Source organism: Typopeltis vanoorti, chromosome 6 (assembly GCF_054136105.1).
Source record: "Typopeltis vanoorti isolate ZY-2024b chromosome 6, IOZ_Tvanoo_1.0, whole genome shotgun sequence".
Classification (NCBI taxonomy): domain Eukaryota; kingdom Metazoa; phylum Arthropoda; class Arachnida; order Uropygi; family Thelyphonidae; genus Typopeltis; species Typopeltis vanoorti.
Genome location: NC_143554.1, coordinates 97,129,429 through 97,154,291, shown reverse-complemented (window position 1 = coordinate 97,154,291; position 24,863 = coordinate 97,129,429). Strand labels below are relative to the sequence as shown.

Sequence of the window (24,863 nt, the reverse complement as noted above, 5' to 3'; positions counted from 1 at the left end):
GGAATGAATAGCAATTTATATATACATTATATCCTTATAGCCATAGCATGTTTGTGGGCATACAAAGTTTATATGTGTGTATGTATGTATAAAGGGAGTAGAGAGAGAAGTAAAGAGAAGAGTGGATTATTTCATTCCTATGAGCATTCTAGTAATAAAGTAATGCTGAGCAATACTGATTTACAGGTTAACAATTATAGGAAAAAAGGCTCTATGAGAGAAAAATATTAATTTCCTAATCAGAGCATTTCAAGTGATTATTACTGATACAAATAATAAAAACAAGAGCATCAGAATAACTACTAGAATATTCAATACTTTAGAAGTGAACAATTTTTATTGGGCCACTAGTCATATCAAATACTTGGATAACTGTATTAAAATTACTTTAAAAAAAAATGACCTGTCTCTCTGTACTTTTTTTTCCCCAAATATTCTTAACTTTAGTACTGAAAAATATATACAGCAATCTCTCAATTAGTGCGCCTAATGCATTCTTGAAAACAGGCGCATTAATCGAAAATAACCTATGGGAAAATGTATAATTCGTTCCTCATGTTTCTTTTTTTGACCCTTAATTTTTTTTATAAAAGAATTAGGGTATGTCTCAGGGCCTAGTTAAAGGAAAACCATGAAGCTGAAAGACAATAAAACATATTCAGAATATAAATTTATTATTCTGCTTCTTAACAGAGAATTGAGCTAATGTAGTTTGGCGGTCATTTTGTTTCTTTTTTTCATACAACTGATGGTATGGCCCTATTGCCTCTTCTGCAAATTTTACTGGTTCTCTCTTTACCAGCGTCAGTTTCTAAGCATTGCTGCTTAAAAACTTCGATTGTACGAAAACTATTTTCAAATTGTTTCTGTGAAACTTCTTTGGGCTTGTCAATGATTAAATTTTCTTCATATTCTTCAGGATCTTCTCACTGGGTATCTAAATTTAGCAGGTTGGAATCACTCAACTTCTCAGAATGAGATTTAATTAACTTACATTCATTTGAAAAGCCTCTAAAATCATTTGCACAATGTGGAAGAATGTGCTTCCAAATGGCTCACATATTGCCAGCAGTAATTTCATTCGACTTTATAACCAGGCTGAGATTTCTCTGATTTGGCTAGAAAAGTCTTGGAAGGCATTTGCTTCCAAAAACAGGCCAGCTTCATCGACATTAAATATTTGTTGATCACAATAGTCTCCTTCTTACACAATTTTCTTCAAAATCTCTGAATATCTCCTTATCTGCACTTGTAGCTTCTCTTGTGATTAGAACATTATGTATGCTATTTCTCTTTTTGAAACTCATATCACCCAGCACTAACGAAGAATTCTTCTTCTTTTCCATCATTGATAGCTCTTTGTTTCCAGGTTACAAAGAGACAATGCTTTTGATTTAATAAGGCCAGTGTTTAGCGGGATCCGTTTTTGGTTACAATCTTCGATCCATGTAAAAAGAAGTCTCTCTAATTCAATCATTATAATACTTTGATTTCAAGTGCATGCATGATGAACTTGAAGCACCCTTACCTTTCTCTTTGTATTCAGCAGTTGATTCACCCATTGTTGTGTTCTTGTCCTATCTCTGCTCTGGACTTCCCTTATTCATTTTTCTTTATTATTTCAAATTTTTCTTCTAATAAGATTACTTTTTGAATAATTTTCACACTTCTATTTTTTGCTCACTAATTCTTTTACTCATGATTAAAGGTTAGGAAAATAATTTAAAATAAATAAGTAAGGAAAACAATTGCACATGATATGATCAGCAAAATGCTATGTAAAGCAGACGACATAAATTTTGGCAGTAAATTTGGAACATAGTGTAGTATTCCTTTAAAAAATAACTTTGTAAAATGTTTTAAATTGGTAACTAAATAATTTCATCCTGGTGAGTGATTTTTTAAAGTAGTTAGCCATAAAAAAATGTATAGATCGAAAATTTTTAAAATCTGTAACATTTATTTTTAAGATGTATATAGGCGCACTAATCGAATTTGGGTATCAAAAAAAAATGATGCACTAATCGGGGGGCGCATTAATCAAGGGATTGCTGTATACTCCTAATAAGTTATTTTTATTCGGGAGAGCCACAAATCATATCCGTATTTCTGGATTTAACTGTTGTTCTAAGTATAGTAAGGCAATTTATATATAGATACATACTAAAAAAATCTAGGCTGTTAGATTCAGGCAGATTTAACAATGCTGTGAATAATTATTTTAATAGACAAACAAGAGCCAGGCCTGGCATGTGACGTTCCCTAATTATACTTAATATGACTACATTCAGCATAATGATTATATGCATCATTTATTCTAATCCAAATATTAACATAGTTTTTAAAATCAGTTTCTGAAGTACAGTGAGTTGCATGACATCTCACTTTTTTTTAAACTCCCTAACATGAAAATCAACTGCTCACAATCTAAGCATCAAGCCAATGATATCTGAAAAGTTGACTGCTATGATGTTATTTGTGGTTTTAATATATGAACATCAAACTCCCCTTTCTAACATTGGCAACACCTGATGTCTTCTGAGTAGTAAAAGGGTTGGCCTGGGAGGAAGTGATTTTTGAAAAAAAAAAGTGCACAACACACTTTACATTTATAAGCTAAAAAATAATAAAAAAAAAAAGATAGTATACATTTTTATTCAACAGAAAATATTTAGTGTATGGTGCTAAAGCTGTGTTAATACTACAATAACAAAAACACATCAGATAAAAACATCGAATAATACCAAAGCAGTCAACTTTTCAGATATAGAGCATAATCTCTGCAGTGAGTAGGAGACTGAATCATGTGCAAGCAGTGTGAGCTGGCTGCTATATGGTCCCACAAGCATGCAGCTCAATTACTGATGTTCAATAACTGCAGTTTTACTGATTATTTCAATGTCAAATGCTAGCTAATAAAGTTTTCCAAAAAATCAATTGTTCTAATTTACAGTTGTGCTGTTGTTATGGAGCATTTAAACTTCCTGTTCTAACAACTGATTACTTCAAACAAACTCCCAAGAAGTGAAGAGAGGTGTCAAATGTCATGTAATTCACTGTACTTACTTTGTATAGCAAATCACATCCTTCAGAAAGATATCTTTCTTATTCACAATTATTATTCCTTAGGTAGCCATAAATAAATACAAGTCTTTTGCTCGTTTTGGTCTGATGCACATGATTGCAACTAACCTTTGTGTTTGGCTGCATGTACTGGTCCAAGAAACAAAGCATGGAATCCTCAGACTGGGTAATTCAAATGCAACAAATGTTTTACCAACTTTTCCACTCAAAGTCATGAAAGAAGGTAAAGTTAATCTATAAACTGATAAATAAAAATCCACTGCTTTGAAAACTGTATACTGTGTTTAATATCCTGTGTTTTTTGTAACAGTCAGATGATAAAACTAATTTTCATTCATTCATTCACTGTCACAGAACAATCAAAATATTTTGAAATTGAACAGTTAGCAAAATCATATTTTGCATGCTCTCTTTCCTAAGGCAGCACTTTTGTTAATTACATATCAGATTTCATAGTAAAGAATTTATGGAGACAACACGTGTCAGAATAATTACTTTACTTAACATTAAGCAAGTAACAATCGATGTTTCGACTTCTGTATTGAGGTCACCATCGGGAATATAAACATACACAAGTATAGGATACAAGCTACATGACACTACACTATACAAAAGTAAGATGAATCGAAATGTTTGTTAATCATTTATCCTAGTCTGACCTCTGGTGAGAAAACAAAACAAAAATATTGGAACTACATTAAACAATTTCTATTGGAGTCATGAGCATGATTCATTGAAGGTCATGTGCAATTATTTGAAAGTAGTTGGCTGTAACAGAAGCCATGATTCCTTTGTCTCATGTGAAATTCACGCTTTCTTGATACATTATATCTGAAATCATATTATGCCAAAACTTTACTTCAAATTGATTATTTTCCTGACAACAATGGATTTTTCTTCCACTATCACGATTCAATTGCAACTAATTGAGCTTGTTGAGTGAATTACAGGTATTTTGTTTGAAGTAGCTTTCTAATTCTTGTTCAAGAAGGCTGTCTGAGTTTTAGCTGTACTTATCAGAAGTATAATAATGAAATGTCAAAGTAGCATATTAAAATTTTTTGGTAGTCGCATTGACCAGTATAAGAGAGTTAAAGTGCAGTGAGACTGATGTTTCTGTTAATAGATGTGAACATTCAAATGAGTTTGATTTATTTATCATTTCCCATTGACCATACAAGTATGCCATGAGAAAACTTAATAATTTAACAATATGCTTGGACAGTTAAGTGGTACTTCATGAACAAATACCCATAGCTTGAAATAACTAATACTGATGGTGTGTGCAAAAATTGGGAACTCTCTCTTCTTGATTCAAAAAGCACTTATTTCCCCTCAGAATAGTGGTCAGCAGAAGTAGTTACACTAAAGAAATTCAGCAGCATCAACAGGTAAGAAGTTGAATGAACATCACATGCAAGTTGTTCATTTTAGAGTTTCTATAGCTTACTTCTATAATGCAAATTATAGAAGTAAGCTAGATAAACTGACAACAGTAGTTGATAAATATAATGAAAAACCAATCGAAGAATGGAATGCAATGCAGTTTACAAAATCATGGTTATGCCAAGGACACCATACAGCTGCCATCAGTCAGGTCAAGGAGAAGAAAGGGAGCCCTGAGTGCTCAAAAGCATCAACTACTCCTCTTTCTTTGCTAGCAGTTGGTGAGTATTTGACAATAATGTAAAACAAAAAAATTCTACATGTTGCATGAATTATTGTCATCATAATCAAACCACAAGGAAATGAATCATACAATTGAAAATTTTTGGTTTCCATTTTGCAAAATAAATAAATAATAACTATACATAAAAAATAGAACCAGTTGTTAATTATTTCAAATGACACCACTGCTGGTCACAACACTACTCTGCAATATCATATCTTGAAAGAAATGAGGTAGGGTACTATTCCACTGAAAATGGATTTTCGAAATCTTTAAGTTGAGGAATAGGCCTAATTTCTATCATGTCAAGCATTTTAAGCTTTATGGGAAAAAAAAAAATACATCATCAAATTCCTGCCATGTACCCTGAAGGGGTGTACAGGATATGATAGTACTACATGAAATATTTACATCATTCCTAACTTCCTATCTACAATTTTTCTCCAAATCAGTCTGTTACTTGTCAAAATTCCAACATTACCAAATCTTATATTTCTATCGTCTAAGGCATTTGCACCGCATCAATCCACCTATATCTTGGTCTTCCTCTGGGTCGTTTTCCTGCCAACTTGGCAGAGAACACTTGTTTTGCTAATCTTTCCTCGCCCATTCTGTTCACGTGACCATACCACCTGAGATCAGCTCTGCTAACGCATTCCTGGATGCTGACAATGTCAAGTTCTTTCCTAATATCATCATTTTTAATATGATATTGGCATCGATGCCATCTGTTCACACCTCTAATCTTTCTCAGGACTCTCATATCTGCAGTCTCTAGTCTTTGGTCAAGTGTTTTTACTTCTGACCCAGCTCTCAGATCCATAAGTTAAAACTGGTTTGAACACTGTCTTGCATACAGCTAATTTAGTGTTCCGACTAATTCCTCTCTTATGAATTTATTCAGTTAACTTGCTACCATACCAGCTTTGTTGATTCTGTTGTCTATTTCCATATTTAATTTACCATCTTCAGTAAAAATCGTGCCTAAGTAGCTGAAATGTTTTACTTGTTCCACAGGTTCTCCATTCGCAACACAGTTGACATTTTCAATGATTCTGCCTATTTTCATTGTCTTTGTATTGCTGACCTTCATACCATATCTATTACAACAGTTATTCAATTTAGTCAGAGAACCTTGCAGACTTGTAGTGGATTTATTTAGAAGTATAACATCATCCGCATAAAGCAAAGAGCTGACATTAACATCTCCAATTTCGATATCATGTTTAATACCACTTTCCTTCATAATATGATCCATATAGATAATGAATAACAGAGGGGATAATGTACATCCTTGTCTCACACCAGATTTAACATTAAACCATCTTCCTGTACTTCCTTCAATTCTAACTGCTGACTTACAACTCAAATAAAGACTAAGTATTGCTTGATATAATGCCCTATTGACACCATATAATTGTAGCGTATTGAATAGCTTCTCTCTTGGCACCTTGTCAGATGCCTTTTCCAAATCGACAAAACTTAAATACAGATCTTTGTTATATTCCCATTATTTCTCCACTATTTGTCGTAAAGTGAAGATCTGATCCTGACAGCCTCTATTATAGACCTGAATCCAGCTTGTTCTTCACCGAGCTTTTCTTCCACAATTCTTCTCAACCGTTTCTCATGTATACTTGCATATATCTTACCAGGAACACTCAGTAGGGATATACCTCTGTAATTCTCACATTCAGTTTTATTTTCCTTTTTATATATGGATACTATTAGAGCTCTACTCCAATCATCGGGAATTCGTCCCTCTGTCCAGGCATTCTGAACTATGTAGTCTGATCGAATATCATCTACTCCTGCTGCCTTTCCACATTTCAAGCCCTTGATGGCTTTTTCTACTTCAAGTATGGATTATTCCTGACTGCATGCCTGGTCAGTTTTTTATCACTGTGCTGTCATCACTGCTTGTTTCCTTTAGCAAATTTTCAAAGTATCACTCCACACTTCAAGGATACCTTTTTCTCTCATTTTCATGTCACCTTTATCATCTCTAACTGCTTTTACATCACTCTTTCCTCCATTCCTAAGCTTCTTCAACAATCTCCAGAATATTTTGCCACCTCCTTGATATTTATTTTCTATGTTCTTGCCAAAGTCCTCACATGACTTTTGTTTAGCTAGTTTTACACACTGTTTAGTTTTCTTACATTTGTCTCTGTATTCTCTAAGAGCACAAGCTGACTTGAAAAAAAATACATATGTATATTATATATATGTATCAGTTTGTTGGAAAGTATGAGCTTCATTCAGGACCTTGCCCTGATGATTGACATCTTTGAAGAATTCTCTCTCTTTGACTTCCACAGAAGATATTTTGGACCCTTATGTGCTCATCATGGGAGTTTATTTCCCATATCCAGCTCTTCTAGCAGTTACATACAAATAAAATATGGCTATGTGAATACAAAGATTAGTACCAACAGCTTCATTATTTACTAAACAGTTCAAAATGACACACAACATATATTTTATTCATTAACAGTAATTTGGCTTCAACATGTCAAAGAAGAATGAATAAGTCGTGGCACCTAAGTGGCTAAACTTTGGAACGAGCTTATGTTTAGGCCACCCCAAACCAGCTGTGTATGCTGCAGCAACCAAAGCTTGTGCTAACACCTTTATATTGGCCTGTTAGTACCCAATTATGCAAACCAAGAGATATCAAACCATTGGGCTGGAGGAAACTATCTAGGAGTAAATCAATATATATAAACGTCAGCTGCCACTTCTAGGTGTTGTAAAGACTCACATGTTTTTCTGTGCTGCATAACTGAGTCTGGCCTGGGTGGTCGAATCATGTGGATGCGTAGGTAATGTGGCAAGGTCATTCCATCATAAATGATTGGCAGTGAATGTGTTAAACAAGCAAAAGTCAAATCTGAATTAAAAAAAAATAAAAAAACTCCCAGATCCACTTTATAAATATATGCAATCCAATCCAAGTTACAAACTTTTAACTGATCATTTCTATTGCTAATCTCAAAACTACACCTACTCTTCTTAAGAGAAACTTGACTATCAGCTTCTTCAAATCACTATTCATTTATGAATAGTGGTTTGAAAAGTTAACCACTTTTCATCTCAGTAATGACATTTCTGCACACATTTGCTTTGATATTCCATGTGAAAGAGTAGAATTTTCTTAATCTCTCCTCTTTGATTTCTTGGGCTAAAAGTATCTTTGCTTTATTCTATTAAATTAATTTCTTGTCTCTATTAGCTCCTTAGAATCAATCATTTGAAGTTATTGGTTTTTAGTCAAAGTTTCCCATCCTTGGTCATCATCCTTGGTGCTTTTAATGTTTGCAGTTCCAGACTGCTTCTTTTTTCCAATCACTAAGCAGGCAGGTATGTCAAAGTATTTGCCATGAACAATCTCATAAACTGTTCTGCCTATCAGAATACCAGACAAATGCAACTGTTTGTTCATTGTCCTCTGTGCAATTGAGATTACAATCTAGTGTTAAATTCTGTGAAGCACTTACAAAGTCACTCTCGACCTTACATTGTCTGGGAATATCAGTGGGATGATCATGATTTCTGTTCATCATCATCTTGGTTGGATTATGGTTTTGGTCTTCTAATCATTAAAGAAAAAAAAAACATTTACAGCATAAACACATTACTGAAAATTTTGTATAGATATGAAAACATGTAAATTATTCTATTCTAAAAAATAAAGTTTTAACCAGTCTGGATAAGCCATTATGTGCACAAATACTTCTTGAATAAAATTTAGTCATACAAATCAAATTTACTAATTCTTCTAATGGTTCTGAAACTGTGTTTAATGCAATAATTCTTATTAGCAATGTATTTATGTTGCCTGTCATAATGATTTTTATTTCCCTTAACTTTCAGATGATGATATTACAGGCCCATACAAATTAATCAATGAACATGCCAGTGTGAAGCATGGAGCTGACAATGGAGTTTTCACAAATCATGAGTGCCGTCGATCTAACATCATGGGTGAATTAGTTCAAGAGGCCAGCCATTTCCTGTTTCCATGCACAATTGAGTACAGTCTCATTTGTGCTGCTATATTATACATAATGTGGAAAAATATAGGAAAATCACGGAATAGTAAAAGTGCTGATAATTCAAGTGTTCAGTCGTCATCATCTGTGACACCAAAACATCGCCATCATTATCAAGTGGACTGTGCCAAGGCCAATAAGGGTCTCTTCACTGGCATTCTTGTTATGGTATTATCCATCATTAGCATCATCCTCTTTTTTGTACTTATCAGCAAGCCTGATTACAAATATCTAGCAGTATTAGAAGCACGCATAACAGAACTTGTGTTGTATTTGATGACTGCATTAGCAGTTGTCATAGCATTGTTTCAGGTCAGAGAGCTTAAGTTCAATCCTCATCAAAATGTTGAACTAGATAATATCCTTCTCATTGTGGCTCAAAGTGGTCTCTACCTTTACACCATGTTCAGCATCATTGGTGGCCACTTTACAATGGACCAAAGCACAGTACTTGTACTATTAACATCTCTAGCCTGCTTAGTCCAAGCCACTCTACAAACAATATTCATCTTAGATGCTTCAAGGAGACATGCCCGAAATTCAGATCAAACACATCGTAAGCCAGGTCGAGAGACTGTAACTTTCTTATTAGTTTGTAACTTTGCCATGTGGGCTATAAACACACTTGAAACTCAGAGGGTAGATTCTAATCCAGTTCAGTTACATTTTTATGGCTCATGGGCATGGACAATTATTACCCATGTAACTACACCATTAGCTATCTATTTCAGATTTCATTCCACAGTTTGTCTATGTGACATATGGAAAAGAACTTACAAGATCAAGCCTGAATATGTATAACTGCTAACAGAAACAGTGAACAGTCATTTTTAGAATCATTTCATCCTCAAAACACTGAAGGTGATGACCATGGCATTCACATTAAACTATTATAATGGATGTGGTGAAGTTATTAGTGGTGATGCCTTCTACGTTAGAAGATGCTATGTAAAATGCGTTATGCAATTATGTACAGAGACACATACAGACTGGAGTTTTTCATTTTGTAAACATACATGGTAAGCTGATCATTAAAAATGAACTTCAAGAGTGATTTTAATTGTAACATTGACTATTTGGGAAATGTTGATCAAGTATCTGAGAAAAAACTATTTTAATACCAACTAGTTTCACCAACTTAAGCTGTTGGCATCTTCAGGGTACAGGACTGATGATAGGAAATAAAGCTAACAAAGCATGTTACAGACTAGACATTAACAGAATTCTAATTATAAATTACAAAACAACACTGAACGTGTGCAATACATGTGTGGCGCATACATGATTTCACTTGTTGTTGTTTAGGAACATTTTATAGTTGGTACTAAAGTTCATTTCTTGTGTGTTTAAAGATCTAATTAGGGTCTTCCAGATCTTGGATAAGATTAAACCTTGGTTCCTATTAAGATTTTCTACAGAATGGGCGACTGTTGTGGCTTCTTTAAAAATACGAGAGCGGTAATCCTCTTCTATGTAAGGGATACAGCTTTTATCCCACTCAACGATGTGGTTTTAATTATTTTAGTGATTTTAATTATTGTGCTGTCTGATGATCAGTACACAAATCTTTAACAACTTGACATCTTTAACAACAAAATGACTTGGTCCTTTTTAAATGTTCTCTTTTTTTTGTTCCATTAAGCAGGCATACAAAGGCTACTATATCTGAAATTGCAAAATCATAAACAGCCCACTGTAGTCATAAAAAAAAAATTATATATCCATGAAAACTTTATATCACAAAATTTCCATATGCCTTCAACCTTGGTATCACCTCTGGGTCTGATTTCTTTCTGATCTCCCACTGAAGAGACCTAAATAAAGGTCGAAACCAGTCTGGGTAGTGACCCCTTTCCATAATGCATAGCATTATACATGTCCACAAGGAGATGTGTTTCGCATTATGGGATACTAAGGAAAGTGAGCAGAACTCAGTTCTGATTTCTTTGCCATGAGTTGCCCCAGTCCTGAAGATACTTCAGGTGCAAACTTTGTTTGCTCACACTTGTATAAAGGATTAAACTAAATATATATTTAAACATAGAACACATTTGATATTTTTTTAAATATTCAAAGTATATTTAGTAATTAGGTAATTTTGTTTTGAAGAATATGAATCATTTTTTTTTTTGTTTTCGGACATTTTTATGGGCGCTAGTGCTCAAAATATTGTTAATGCAGTAACTTACCCTGCCAATGAGTTGCAGACGTATGAATGCTTTCAGTGTTCTGATTGGTTTATTCAGAATCAGCCATTAATGATGTCAATCGACAGAGTTAAAAAAGGTCTCTCAACCAGTTACCCCCGTGTATAAGACGATCCCCAATTTTTGGCATAAAAATTTTAGAAAAAAGTATCATCTTAATACATGGAAAAATACAGTACTTCTTCTGACCAACTTAAGCTTTTCTGCAGGTTATGTGGAATCTTGTATACCACACAGGTGTTTTTCAAGAACACATCTTTTGGCAATTTGTAGCACTGATCTGAGATTCCTTATTCTTAGTCAAACCTACTTTGGAGCTTAATTTTCTTTCAAAGAGAAGTGCAGAATGTGAATTTTTGTAGTTTATTTATTTATTTTGTATGATGATACAATAGCCATGAACTCCTTCATTTTTGTAGTATGTGTGCTCAATTAGATTACTGCATTTCAGAACGACACAAGGTAATTCAAAACAAACATTCCATTCAATCTTTTGTGTGTCATAATTCTTGACATAACACCCACATGATTTTGTTAAGACTCATTTTCATAAGCATATGTTCTGCTAAGAATATGAATTAGTTTTCAGCATATTGTAGCAACTGTTAGTCTGCATCATCAGATTCAGGAATGGTAAGAGGTAGATGACTATCATTAATGTGCTTTAAAATGTTTTCTAAATCTACAACCTCATAGTGCCATGGTGAAAATATCATGTCAACAGTGACTGTTCTAGATAAGCAATGAAGGTATTTATTTTTATAACTCAACAAATTATTCTATTTTTGCTGATCTAAATTTGAAGGGTTTTTTTCAGGCTTTGAAGGGCCTCAACTGCAGTTCACTTTCATTAGTAACTGAAGATAATTTAAATGATAAACTTAAACACTAATCCTAACAAACTTCTTTTAATCAGCTGTAAAACATATCAACAATCATACTGACTTCTGTGATGTAACATTATTGGTGTACTAATGTATCTCCACCAAAAATTTTTGGTGATGTGCTGGTAAAATATGAACTACTAGTTTGCAATAATGACATATGTGCATGAGTCTAATGCATTCTGAAAAAGGAAAGCTTGGCATTAGGGGAAGCAGCATAGTTAACACGTTCGCTGCCACGCTACTTCGGCATAGTCTGTTCCCATACGCCAAGCAATTTCACTTCTTCAAGGTCAGTACGGTAATCTCATTGCCGGCAGTAAGCGTCATACGAGTATACTTGTAGTTGGCTTGTGCAGAGCATATACTATCTATGAGAATACACAGTTTTGATGCTAGCTCCACAAGCCAAGCATTTTCACTTCTTCAAGGTCAGTACAGTAATCTCGTTGCCGGCGGTAAGCGTCATACGAGTATACTCATAGCTGGCTTACCAACTACGAGTGTACTCGTAGTTGGAAGTGAACGTGTTAAGTACAGAGTAAATACAATCGGCACTTTGTGCATTTACTTTTTACTCCCATGTTAGTTTATTTTAATGGTATTGATGACAACACAGAATGATAAAAAAATAATATTAATATTCCTTTCTCATACCAGTGATATTTCACTGGTATTATATCCAGCATCATCAGAGCTCAAGAACAGTTTTCACAGTACATGAAACAACAATTTGATATAACAGTGGGACTAGATTTACCACAGTACTGCATAAAAAATTGTAACAGACAACAACACATGGAACTAAAGTCTCATTTGGCACCATCTATTTTGAAAAAAAGAGAAAATCAAGTATTAATTAGATCTTAAAATGACTGTCTCCCAGATTTTTGGTAAATTTGTAGCCATATTTGTTGAGGTGTGGAGTATGTTTTAAAGCTGCTGCTGATTCCAAAATAATCTATCTGATTTATGATTTCTGTATGGCAGTTTTGTTTTCTTCCATTTGATCCTGTGTGAAGGGTATCCAAAGGCATGGTCTGCTAGACCCGACTTGACTTGATGATAGCAGCGAATGCACTTTTATGTTTGTCCACCAAGGCAGATGCCAACAGTTTTTTCCCGTCTGTCGACAGTAAGCCAAGTCACAAGAATAGGACACTTCATAAACCCCTGGATGTGATAAAGAAGAGAGTTTGTCCTTAGGTGAATGAATGAGTTTCCAATTTGAAATATGGTTTAAATATGGAAAGGCTGATATTTATTTTTATTAAGCACTCTAGATATCTTTTCAGATGTGCCTTGAATGTATGAGATGAACTTTGATCAGGAAAGGTTACATCTGTATATCTGACACTTTTATATGAAACTAGTAACACTGTTATACCAAATTGTTCTTGTGCTCTGATGATGCTGGATATAATACCAGTGAAATATCGGCTAATAAGTTTATATTAATTATTTTCTTATCATTCTGTGTTGTAATCAACACCGTTAAAATAAATTAACATGTACTGCAAACACATAAGCCTTTTTCTACTCACTGGCCCCCCCACCCACCAGTTGATTTAGTGACTCCTCAATAAAATTATATTAGTTCTCGTGAACCAGCTCCAGCACATCCCTAATGTTACATCACACGCCAGCAGCAAAATCAATAATTACACTGTCATTGTATCACAATTTCATAAAAATTAATTATAACCATCCTATTAAGGATTCTTTTCCATATAGATCACTAGAAATACTTCATTTGAATATATATATTTCACCTTCCCCCCTTTCTTTTTTTCATACTCAGGATCCAGATTTTTTAAAACCAAGATAGAAAGCACTTAAGATTCTGGGATGAAGTTTGATAAGGAAAGGTTACATTTGTATATCTGACACTTATATCTTGAAAAGGTCTCGGCCTCAACAATAGATGGCAACTATCAGCAAGATTTTTTCTTCTAAATTGGTACATCTGTCATAAGCATCCATGTGAAATTGCAAGTCATTTTATCAAGTAGTTTGTTTTATATAGCTGTCTGAAGCAAAAGCATGGTCTGTATCTCTTGAAATGGATAAAATTGAGTATCATGCGGCTATAAAATTCTTTAAAAGAAGGTTTAACGCTAAAAGAAATTCATAAAAGTTTTATGAGCATTCTTCTCCTTCATTTTCGACAATTAAGAAATGGGCTGCTGAGTTTAAATGTGGCCATACCAGTCTTAAAGATGATCCACGTGAAGGACATCCAAAAAGTGTAACAACACCAACAGAAATCATTGATCAAGTGCACGATATGGTATTGGATGACAGGCGAGTCAAAGTGCGTGAAATTGCTGAGACCATAGGCATTTCAAAAGAACGTGTAGGATATATTTTGCATGAAGAATTGCAAATGAAAAAGCTTTGTGCAAGATAGGTGCCGCACTTCCTCACAGCAGATCAAAAACGCACTCACATGAAAATCTCTGAACAGTGCTTGGAGTGTTTTAACAAGAATAAAACTGATTTTGTGCATCGATTTATTACTATGGATGACACTTGGATTCACCATTACACACCAGAATCCAAACAGCAGTCAAAAAAGTGGACAGAAACCAGTTGTTTAGTGCCAAAGAAGACAGAGTCGGTTCCATCAGCAAGAAAGATCATGGCATCGGTGTTTTGGGATGCTAAAAGCATTTTGTTTATTAATTATTTTGAAAAGGGTAAAACAATAACTGGGGAATATTATTCCGATCTTTGAACCAGTGAGACCCTGTTTACAGAAGGAAAAAATCATCTTTCATCAGGACAATGCAACTGCCCACAAGTTGTTTTGGCAATGGGAAAATTAAGGGATCTGTACTATGAATTGTTGGAACATCCACCCTATTCCCCAGATTTGGCTCTCTCTGACCTCTATCTCTTCCCAAAACTGAAATTCTTCCTTGCTGGTCTGTGTTTTCTTCGAATCAAGAAGTGATTGCAGCTGTAGAGGGGTATTTTGCAGATCTTACTGAGAACCATTACAGGGACGGGATAATGGCACTGGAGCATTGCTGGAATAAACATATTAGTCTTAAGGGAGATTATGTTGAAAAATAAAAATAATTTTGAAATTATAAATTCGTTTTTTCATTGTTAGGCCGAGAACTTTTCAGACCACGCTCATACTATGTATGTGACATATTTCCTTTCTCATTCACTCTGTAAATTTGGCTTTAATCCCTATCTTTTCACTTTTCTAAATTCTGAAATTTGTGACCATGTTGAAATATAATGGATTTCTTTTGTCTTCTAGCAGATTTGTACATTTTATTAACACAGAAATTTGTTTTCTTTGAAGGAAAATATTCATTCACTAAATTTATTTAGGACGATTTCAAATGAATTATAGATCTATTTTATATAATTTTTAGAAGTAAAATACACTTCAAGTTTTCTTATAAAGCAGTGTCCTGAGCCCAAACTTTATTTGGTTGAGGATCAGTTCAGTACTGTGTGTGTGCGTGCACGTGTGCCATCATATATATATACTTGCCTATTAATTAGTTATTTTTATAAATTAAATAAGATTTGTAATTATAAGTAAAAATATTTATTATTTTTTTATTTTTTGATTGGTATCTGATTTTGGTCAGGAAATGGACTCAGACTTAAGCATGTATTTCTGATGTCTTTGCACATTTATTAAACTTGAATAAACAATAGTTATATACTTTTGTTTATAGCATGATTTTCATTAACAACTCACACCATATTTGAAGATTTATTTTCCTGAGGACTGGTCACCCCCCCTCCATTCAATGAGCATGCCATGGACCACACTTTGGAAAACATTGGTAAACAACAGCATACCAGTGCAAAAAAAAGATAAGGTTAATCATCATGGTGCTATAAATCACAGAAAATAAGTCAGGTTATATAATTCACTATTCATCTTACGGTAAATTGTGAAATCACCCAAATTTACCAAGTTTTATAAGGATGATACAAAAGTGTTTTTTTTTTGACATTCTTATAATGTAATTATGTTCAGTATTCTTGTGTTATTTTTCTGCAAACAGTTTAAGGCAAAAACTTTTGATGCCTAGTCAAAAGTTTTTGCCTAAAACATAGGTCATTTTTTATGTGACTTCCATCCACAAAAGGTTCTAAAGCTATAGTAAATTAGTAGTGTGGACAGAGTTTTATTTTATTTTTTTTTTTATGTAATCCAGAATTCTAGCTCAAAAAACCAAACCCAATTTTTTTTAAGCCACTTCAGGCCTCTAATAAGAGGGAGTGATTGTCTCCTCCTGGATAATAGAATTAAAACTCCCACTTAAAGGTATTCACAAACATCCATATCCATAGTGGAATCCAATCTCATCATTTCCCTTCTGAGCTTCAAAACTCTCCAATCCCACTTTCTCAGAAAATATGCCCCCCCCCCACACACACACTGAAATGTATTTAAAATTACATTTTTGAATGAACTAAATTCAAATATGGGAATTTTTTCAGTAAATATTAAACTGGTTAATTTTGGTTTCAATGCACAAGTCTGCATAAATTGGTGAGCAATCTGCAATTGTCAATGTATTGTATTAAAAACTCCTTGGTTTTTCTAAAACAAAAAGAAAAAAGATCTTCAATGTCCATTCTTAGGGAAAACATCTCATGTTACAGAAGCAATGACATACGTGAGTGCTCATCATTCAAATATTAAGCCAGTGTTCTAGCTTTGCCAATGCAAACTACTACTTTAAATGTCATCTAAAATGATTACTGTTTATGTATGTATCCAACATTAAAAAAAATCAGCAATTACATATCAAATAATATGTTGCACCTGAAAGGCATTGTGTGTTAAACTGTGCTTGAAGAATTTTCCATTATTGTTCAATGAATAACTGAAATTATTACACCTCAATCTTACTTTATTGAGGTATAATAATTCATATTCATAATATGGGTATAATCAATTAATATACCTGAAGGCAAATGAATGAATCAGACAGAAAGCAAGTAGAATCATCTGAACATTGAAGTTAAGGAATGTAATTTTTATTATACATTGATAAATACATAGTTAATTTCAAGGTAACAGACAGAATATATTTTTCTGTAATACATTTCTTAAGGAAATAAGATTTCTGTACTAAATATATATATACATAAACAAAAAATACTTGAAATATTCAGCACTTAATTATTACAAATTTTAGTGCCTTCAAAACTTCAGTATCCTTATGATGCATGAGGGTACTGAGGCTAGAAGGGAAAATAAATTCCCTCAGCCATATTAAAGGATAAAGGGATGGGATCCCACATGATTCTTTGAAGTGTGCAATAAAGAAATCTTCACCTCTTCCCAATACACAATTCATGTCATACATATTTTAACACATCCCTAGATAGCCTCACATAAGGATTACCACTAAAACTATATAACTATATGAAATCAATAGTAAAATATAAAATAAACACAGTGAAAATAATTTATAGCCTTTGTCAATCACAATAAAATTAGAAATAAAAAATATCAGATATATCGTAAATTCAACAAATAAGTTTAACAACAGCTAAAACTATACATTATTTCAAGTTATGCATGTATAATGCAAAATCCAAATTTTCTAAACAAAAATCGTGAAAGACATTTTAAGTATGGAGTAACACAATGTATAAAAAATGCATATCACAAAACTGAATAAAGCTGTTGATTCATTTCACCTAAAAGATATACGATGCTACAATTGAAGTCTGATGAATGATTTGTGTACAATGCACATAAACACCACTATTAAAAATATCTTAGTGTCTTTAAATTTTCATATAAATCAATTGTTTACTGGTAATAGAATAAATGCTACTAAATAAATAAACATTTAGTGTTTGATTGCTACTCATCATTAACATCAGTAGCACACTGTTGTAGTTAAAATGGTGTAACCCCCTCCCCACACCAATAAAAAGCATTCTGCATAATTTAGTATACAAAGATAAATTCTGTGGCAAGGTTTAATAGCATAGGTATTGTAGGAAATACGAGAAAGAACCCAGAACAAATCAATTTATGCTTAGTGTAAACAGTTTGAATAACTAAGGTTTCATTTATAAAAGAGCCATACAAGATTCAGTGAAGAAACAGTGCAATATGAGCAGACAGAATTTCAACATAATCCAAAAGCAAACAGTATGGTGTATTCTCTGAAGCTTTTTTTCAAGGAACCAAACAAAGTAATTTTCTTTCTTTTTATGACAATCCTAGCCATGAAAATTTTTACTTAACTTACAGCACATAAGCATCATACCACACCATGAAAGAAATTAGCTATTCTTTGAATATTACTCAAGAGACATAGTACTATTTCAAGCCATTTCAGATTGCAATAAACAGGGTGGTGGTCTCATACTGGAACGACAATGAAAATCATCTGTCATCTAAATACATTTGCAAACCTTATTTCAAAATGGGATCTTAACCCAAAGTCTATATATCTAGAGCAGAGATACTATTCCCTCAGTCATGCATTCCATCCAATACATTTTTTAAAACTAAACAAAAAACAAACATAATATGCGACTTCCTGTCACATTCAACAGAAAGATCAAAAGTCAGTGTTGTTGTTAATGATGAAACTATTTTCCATGTAAGTGGCAAAAGGAATCATGAATTTGTGAAATGAATTGTGTCAAGAATTGTCAGGTGACTCAAAAAAGCTCATATCAAAAGTGTAGAGGCTGATTCCAACATGCAAAACTTCAAAAGTTTATTTAGTAGCATTTATTCTATTTTCAATTAAGATATATATTGATTTTTCATGATTATAATAAAGCTCATTAGACAGTAAATGAAATAAAAACTAGTTTAATACTAAGCTTACAGGATAACATATTAGCTGTTTCATTTATTATAATGTTAGAATCACAAGCAGCTAAAATATCATTTAATTTTTTATGATAGTGGAATTGTATACATCTCTTTCTAAACAACTCTATTTTTATTTATTTTTGTTTTTATGCTAAATTCCTGATTATCTGGAGGAAAGATTAACTGACTTTGTAATTCAATAATTATAAATTTTAATTTCCATTCTATATAGAGGTAGTTGCCTTATTTTGTTATAGTAAAAAGAATGGTGTGTGTTTTTAATAAGTTTAGCATTGGTATAATGCAATTCCACAACTTATATATATCCTGACTGCACCCATCAACTACTGTTATAGTACAGTACTGTTGTATAATCCATTACAAAATGTGTGTGTGTGGGGAAAACCACCCAAGTAATGGAAACAATTCCATGCAGTTATTCAGTATCTGTGTGTTGTGCATTATTTTCGAATTATTTTACTGCAAAATCAATTTCACTCTTTTATCTATCATGTTAAAAAGAAAGAGTTGTTTTCTCAGTTCAACAAAAACTTGAGCTTGTAAACAGACATGAAAAGGGCTCTGCACTATCAACTTTTTCTTAATGAGAAAATGTGAGTGAACAAACAATTCATGACTTAATAAAACCACCAAAATAATTGCATTTGCTAGTGTTTCTGGTATGTCAAAAATGAAATTTTCAACCTACAATAACCTTGATTGTACAATGGTTATGTGATTTAATCAGAAAAACGTAGAAGATATTTCCCCTATCTGGAACAACCTGTGCTATGCAAGCTAAATATTTCTTCAATGAGTTGAAATGAGGAGATTCCGAAGCCTCCTTATTAAGTGACAATGAACCAATGGCAAATTATGAATGATGATAAATCAAACCAAAATGATGAGTCAGATGAAGACAAGGAAACATTATGCTTGCTGAATAAATAATACAAAATTTTTGTTCTGATTTAGGCAAAGTTAAAGAATAAAAAAGCAACCACCACTGCATTCTTTAAAATAATGTATATATTTTAATTCAAATTTCTTAATAACACATATTAATGTCATATTAGTCTTTTCTTTTTTTTTTTTTTTTTTTTTGTAGATTAACTGGGAATTCAACTATTCAGGAAAGTTCATTAACGATAATCTTGAGTCTACCATATATTAACTTCACAACAGAAGAGGTTGCAAAATCTGATTTTTTTTTTTTAAATTAAATATGATATAAGTATTATAGCTGACAGCCAACAAAAACTAATAATTTAATTGTAAACAAGGTAAGAATAATACAAAAAATAGCACAATTAAAATAAATATAATTTTTAGAATAGGCACATAGCCCATCCAAACAACAAACTCAGACAAGTCCATTAGGAACGTCAATGTTTTTTATTATGATTTATTTTATAAATTTATTATTATTACTTTCCTGCAATCAAGCCTAGGTATACATATATATTAATAGAAATCACTACAGAGTCCTCCCTCTGCTCTAGAGAAATATATTGGAATGTTTTTTTTTAACTGAAAAGTTAAATGTGACAGCACTCATCAAAAAAGTTCAACTAAAATTCTACCTAAATACATTTAGGTAGAATAAATTTTCAGATTACTATTGGATACGTGCTAGGATCATAACACATTAGGTTTTGTAATGATACAAAAGAAATATGAATATATGAAAGTTTTTTTAAAAAAAATAATTTTTGAAGAATTTGTTCTGGATGTAATTTTAATTTGTGAATCATGCAAAAGAATTATGGGAACTTAACACAAAATTATAATTAAGTAATTCATACATTGCCAATCAGAAAATAAAGGATCTAATTCCAAGTTTCTGAAGAAAAAAAATTAAGATTGGTAAAGCCAATAATTTTCATATTAATAACCTTGAAGGAAGAAATCACTCAATCTCATTATAAAATGCATCTTGTCAGAAAATGTTCAGAACAATTCAGCATAAGATGTAAATAAAATATTTGCATAGAAAGTTTAGGTTGAGAAAAATAACTGCATTAAAGGATTAAAATATCTGAAAATCCAGAATACTTTAGTTACAGAAATGTAACTAAATAATTATCATAATAATTATTATAATAATTATCATAATAGCAATAATATTTAATTAACTATTCCCCAATTCTGTAACTATTGAAGTAATTCCAGATTTCCAAATATAATAATCCTCTAATACTTTATCTTTTGGATTCTGTTCTGCCAGTGAAAGTGTGAAATGAATTTTTCAAATGAACTTAAGAATTATACCACAAGTTCTTCTCTGTTAACATTCAGTGCTTTTGCCTTAATGTTTATAAAAATGATTTCCCCATCCTCTTTTAGTATACTTTGATTCAATGAAGTGCAATATATCTTGGCTGTTCCAAGACAGAGATTTACAGCTATCAATAAAGCAAGAAGCAAAGACAAAATGACAATTTTGGGTGGTTATGTTTCCTATAGTGATATGGAATTCACAAGATGGTACTGGTTAAGAGGATCATTTAAAGGTCAAAGCTAGCCAACTGGAAGGAAACCTCCAAATAGCCTATAAGGAAAGTGGAGAACTGATCAGAGAAAAGTTTCTCTAATGTCCAATACCTTACCTTTTCATGGTGTGCACATTAGGTATCTACCTGAATGCTGAATTAAATGAGGATGGCTGGCAATTAGCAAACCAAATTTTATTCTATATTGGCTTAAACTATAAACAAAAATTATGATGCAACATGAACTACCATGCTCGCTGAGTGGATACTGACCTGTTAATCAAATTCCCCCTACTGTTTTTGCCAGGGAACCAGAATGAACAGTCGTGAGTCAGCTACTGGAACAAACTCAATCTTAAAAGGGATGGATAGTATCAATGTAAGAAGCACAAATTGAAAGGAACTAACCAAAAAATTAGAGAACTGGAGGCCTGAAATGGATTGAAAAAAGTTCCATGTTGTCTCTAGGGTCGTGTTTCCAGACCTGGTAAAAAAAATAAAAATACAAAAAAAATATATATAAAATCAAAAAATATCCTTAACCCATTGATGTTAAGAATGTATTACAGGTTTACAAATAAATTTTATTCATTCAGGACAGGTTCAGTGTTCCACAGATTCTTTTCCTCCATTGGGTTCTGTCCCTTGCCATCTGTTGGAATGAGGTAAAGCCTGAGTGGATCTTCTTAGTCTTCCTCTACTTGGTCACCCCAACCCTTCCATATAAAAAGACTACCCAAACCATTGTAACTGTCTTTTGTGTAGCCTATTTAGGATGTTATAGTTCACCCACCGATTAGAGATCCTTCGACACTTCTGCGCATCTCAGAAAAAGGAGAATCTATTCCGATAATAGGGTAATCGGTCCGTATTGTGGGATGAGTTGTTTATTATTACCGGTTGGAAAATTAACTTTTCTTTTATGATTATTGTAGTTAACTATGTTGCTTGTATAACAATTGGAAAATTTTACCTATAAAGCACGTGATTTCCCGTGTTGGCGACCAATTCGGACGTCCTTCATTTCTTTCTTTCTTCCCTTCAGCATGAATCGACTATTCTTGGAAAGACACGAAGCAGGGACCTACAAACGGTGGGCGAACTATATCAGTGTAATCCAACTCTTCCCTTACTTTTCAGTCCACTTTGTGCCATTGATTCTTCTTAAGCACTTTGATTCAAAACCTTTTAATGTCTTCTTCTTGTTTGCCAGTGATTCAGCTTTCTGCTCTGTCCAGTACCACTGGGAGAATTACTGAAGAGTTTAGTCTTTAGGCTATGACTAATTTTTTTGTTTCTCCATATATCATTCAACCTTTTCATTGCTGACCATCCCACAATAATTCTGTGCTTGACAGTTTTCATATAATTTAAATCTTTAGTGAATAATGATTCAAGATAACTGAAACTGTCCACTTGTTCTATTCTTTTATTATTTATTGTAACATTGACATATTTTTTCACTCTGCCTATTACCATTAGAAATCACTGATTTTAGGTTCTCTAAATTACTGGATAACAAAACAATATCGTCTGCATATTTTAAGTGGATAATGTTTCTTCCACTGACCATTACTCCCAGACAATGCTCCAACCACCTCTCCGAGGAACAGGTTGAATAAGCAGAGAGGGGGGGGGGCATCCCCCTGCATGACTCCCCTCTGGGATAGGATTTTACTAGTTTCAATATTCCTGAATTTTGCTATTGTCCTTTTACTATTCAATCCTCTTTTTATGCAGCATTTCTATCATACAGTTTCTATCTATTGAATCAAAGGCTTGCGTATAGTCTATAAAGCATACAAAAATACCTTTTTGCTTTTCTCGAGTCAAATCTGCTAGTCTCTATAAGACAAAGATTGCATCACTAGTTCCTCTTCCATCTCTGAATCATATTTGTTTATCTGTTACTTCATACTTTTTTTTTATTTTGTTTTGAATGATTCTAATAAATATCTTGTAAGCATGGCTTAACAATGATATGGGTTTATAGTTGTTCATTTCATCTCCTTTTTTTTTTATGTATTGGAATGATTTTACTGACTCTCCAGTCATTGGGGATTTCCTCTTTTTCTAATATTAAGTAGCATTTCTCCCTGTATAAATAGTTTAGGTATTGTATAGTCCCTTCTCCTCCTCTCTCTCTCACAGTTCCTTTGGGATGCCATCCAGTCCAGGTGTCTTTTTATTCTTCATTACTTTTATCACCATGATAATTTCTTTTAGAATTTTTGGTTTGGATTCTGTTTGATCTATTTGTGTGGTGTGGTGTGGTGCGATGGGCCTGATGGAGGGTACGCTTCTTTTTTGAATAACTGCAAAAAGTGTTTTGTCATAATGTTTCTATTTCTGTTTGGTTGGCTGTTATCTTGTCATCACTGAGCATAGGGATGTGGTAAGAGGAGTAGCTCTTTGCAATTTGATTGATTGTTTTGTACAAAGTTCTTTCTGGTGTCATTTTTTTCAAATGCATCTTTGCATTCTTTTGCTTTTTTCATTCAGCCATTGGTCTTTCTTTCTCTACAGTTACTGTCTAGTTGTTTCTTGAGAAGATTATAACAGTTTCTGTTTTCAGGAGTGTTTTTTACTGATAGCCTGCTTTTCATCTCTCTCTCTCTCCTTCTCTACTAGTTTCAAATTGTTTCCAGTCTAGAGTAACCCAAGATCCTTGCTGCTGTGTCCAGCAATTTTATCTCAATTCCATCAGTTTCCTATTTCTTCCTCTTCTTCTCTTACTGCTCTAGTTTCCCTGTAGCCAGTTTTCCCGTATTGATGCTTACATGATGGGTTTTTAAGTTTGTTGATATTTATTATTTTTGCTTTGAGTGCTATTTTCTTCTTGGCAAATTTGATGTTTATTTTGGCTGTCAGCAGTTCATGGTCTGTATCCATATCTATTTTCTTGAGGGTTTTTAACATTCTGAATTGAACTTTTCATATTTTATTAATATATAGTCTACGCAGTTCTTGGTTTCTCCACTGGGCAAAGTCCAGGTGTATTTATGGCTTTCCCTATAATAAAACATTGTGATGGTGATAAATGGGCCATTTAATTTACAGATTGTAAATTAAAAATCATCCAACTTTTGCATTAAAATCTAAGATCATCACGATGCCTCTCTTGTTTGCATCATCTATTTCTTCTTGCAGTTATTATATTCTACTTCTTTTGATGCACTCACTTGGATAATTTTAATATAAATGTTTTCTTTTGCTTTAAATCGTGAATAGGATTCTTGAAGAGATGGACTTATATCAATGATGGTATTTATGAGATGTTTCTGATTATAATTGCAACTCCTTCTCTGTGTTGTTGATCTCTTCTTCCAGAGTAGTACATTCTTTCTTCACTTAGGTCTATCATACCTTTGTCCACCCAATATATCTCCAAAATTCCAATTATGTTCCATCTAAAGTATTTTAGCTCCTCTTCAAGTAGCTTTAGCTCACAATTTTTTATCCACTGTTCTAATGTTTACAGCTGAGATGTGAAAATTCTTCTTGAGGACCACATAGCCAATTTTTCACTTGTCCCCTGTGGCTCTGGTTCCTTTGAACACAGTATTGACACTAAGCTTCAATTTCAAATCTATGGAACTGTTTGGCAGAATATTGTAATTGGCTCAGCAACCAGCATGGT

The 24,863-nt window shown here is 33.0% G+C and overlaps 1 protein-coding gene across 1 annotated transcript in view; it reads left to right on the top strand.

The window, feature by feature from the left end:
- LOC150105733 (proton channel OtopLc-like) overlaps positions 1-13,087 on the top strand; it is a 39,260-nt gene extending 26,173 nt beyond the window's left edge. The window contains exons 4-5 of the mRNA XM_090394328.1: positions 3,130-3,307; positions 8,630-13,087. Of these exons, the coding sequence (XP_090250454.1) occupies positions 3,130-3,307; positions 8,630-9,609 (1,158 nt within the window). The 3' untranslated portion in view covers positions 9,610-13,087. The remainder of the gene's footprint in view (positions 1-3,129; positions 3,308-8,629) is intronic.
- The last annotated feature ends 11,776 nt before the right edge of the window (positions 13,088-24,863 follow it).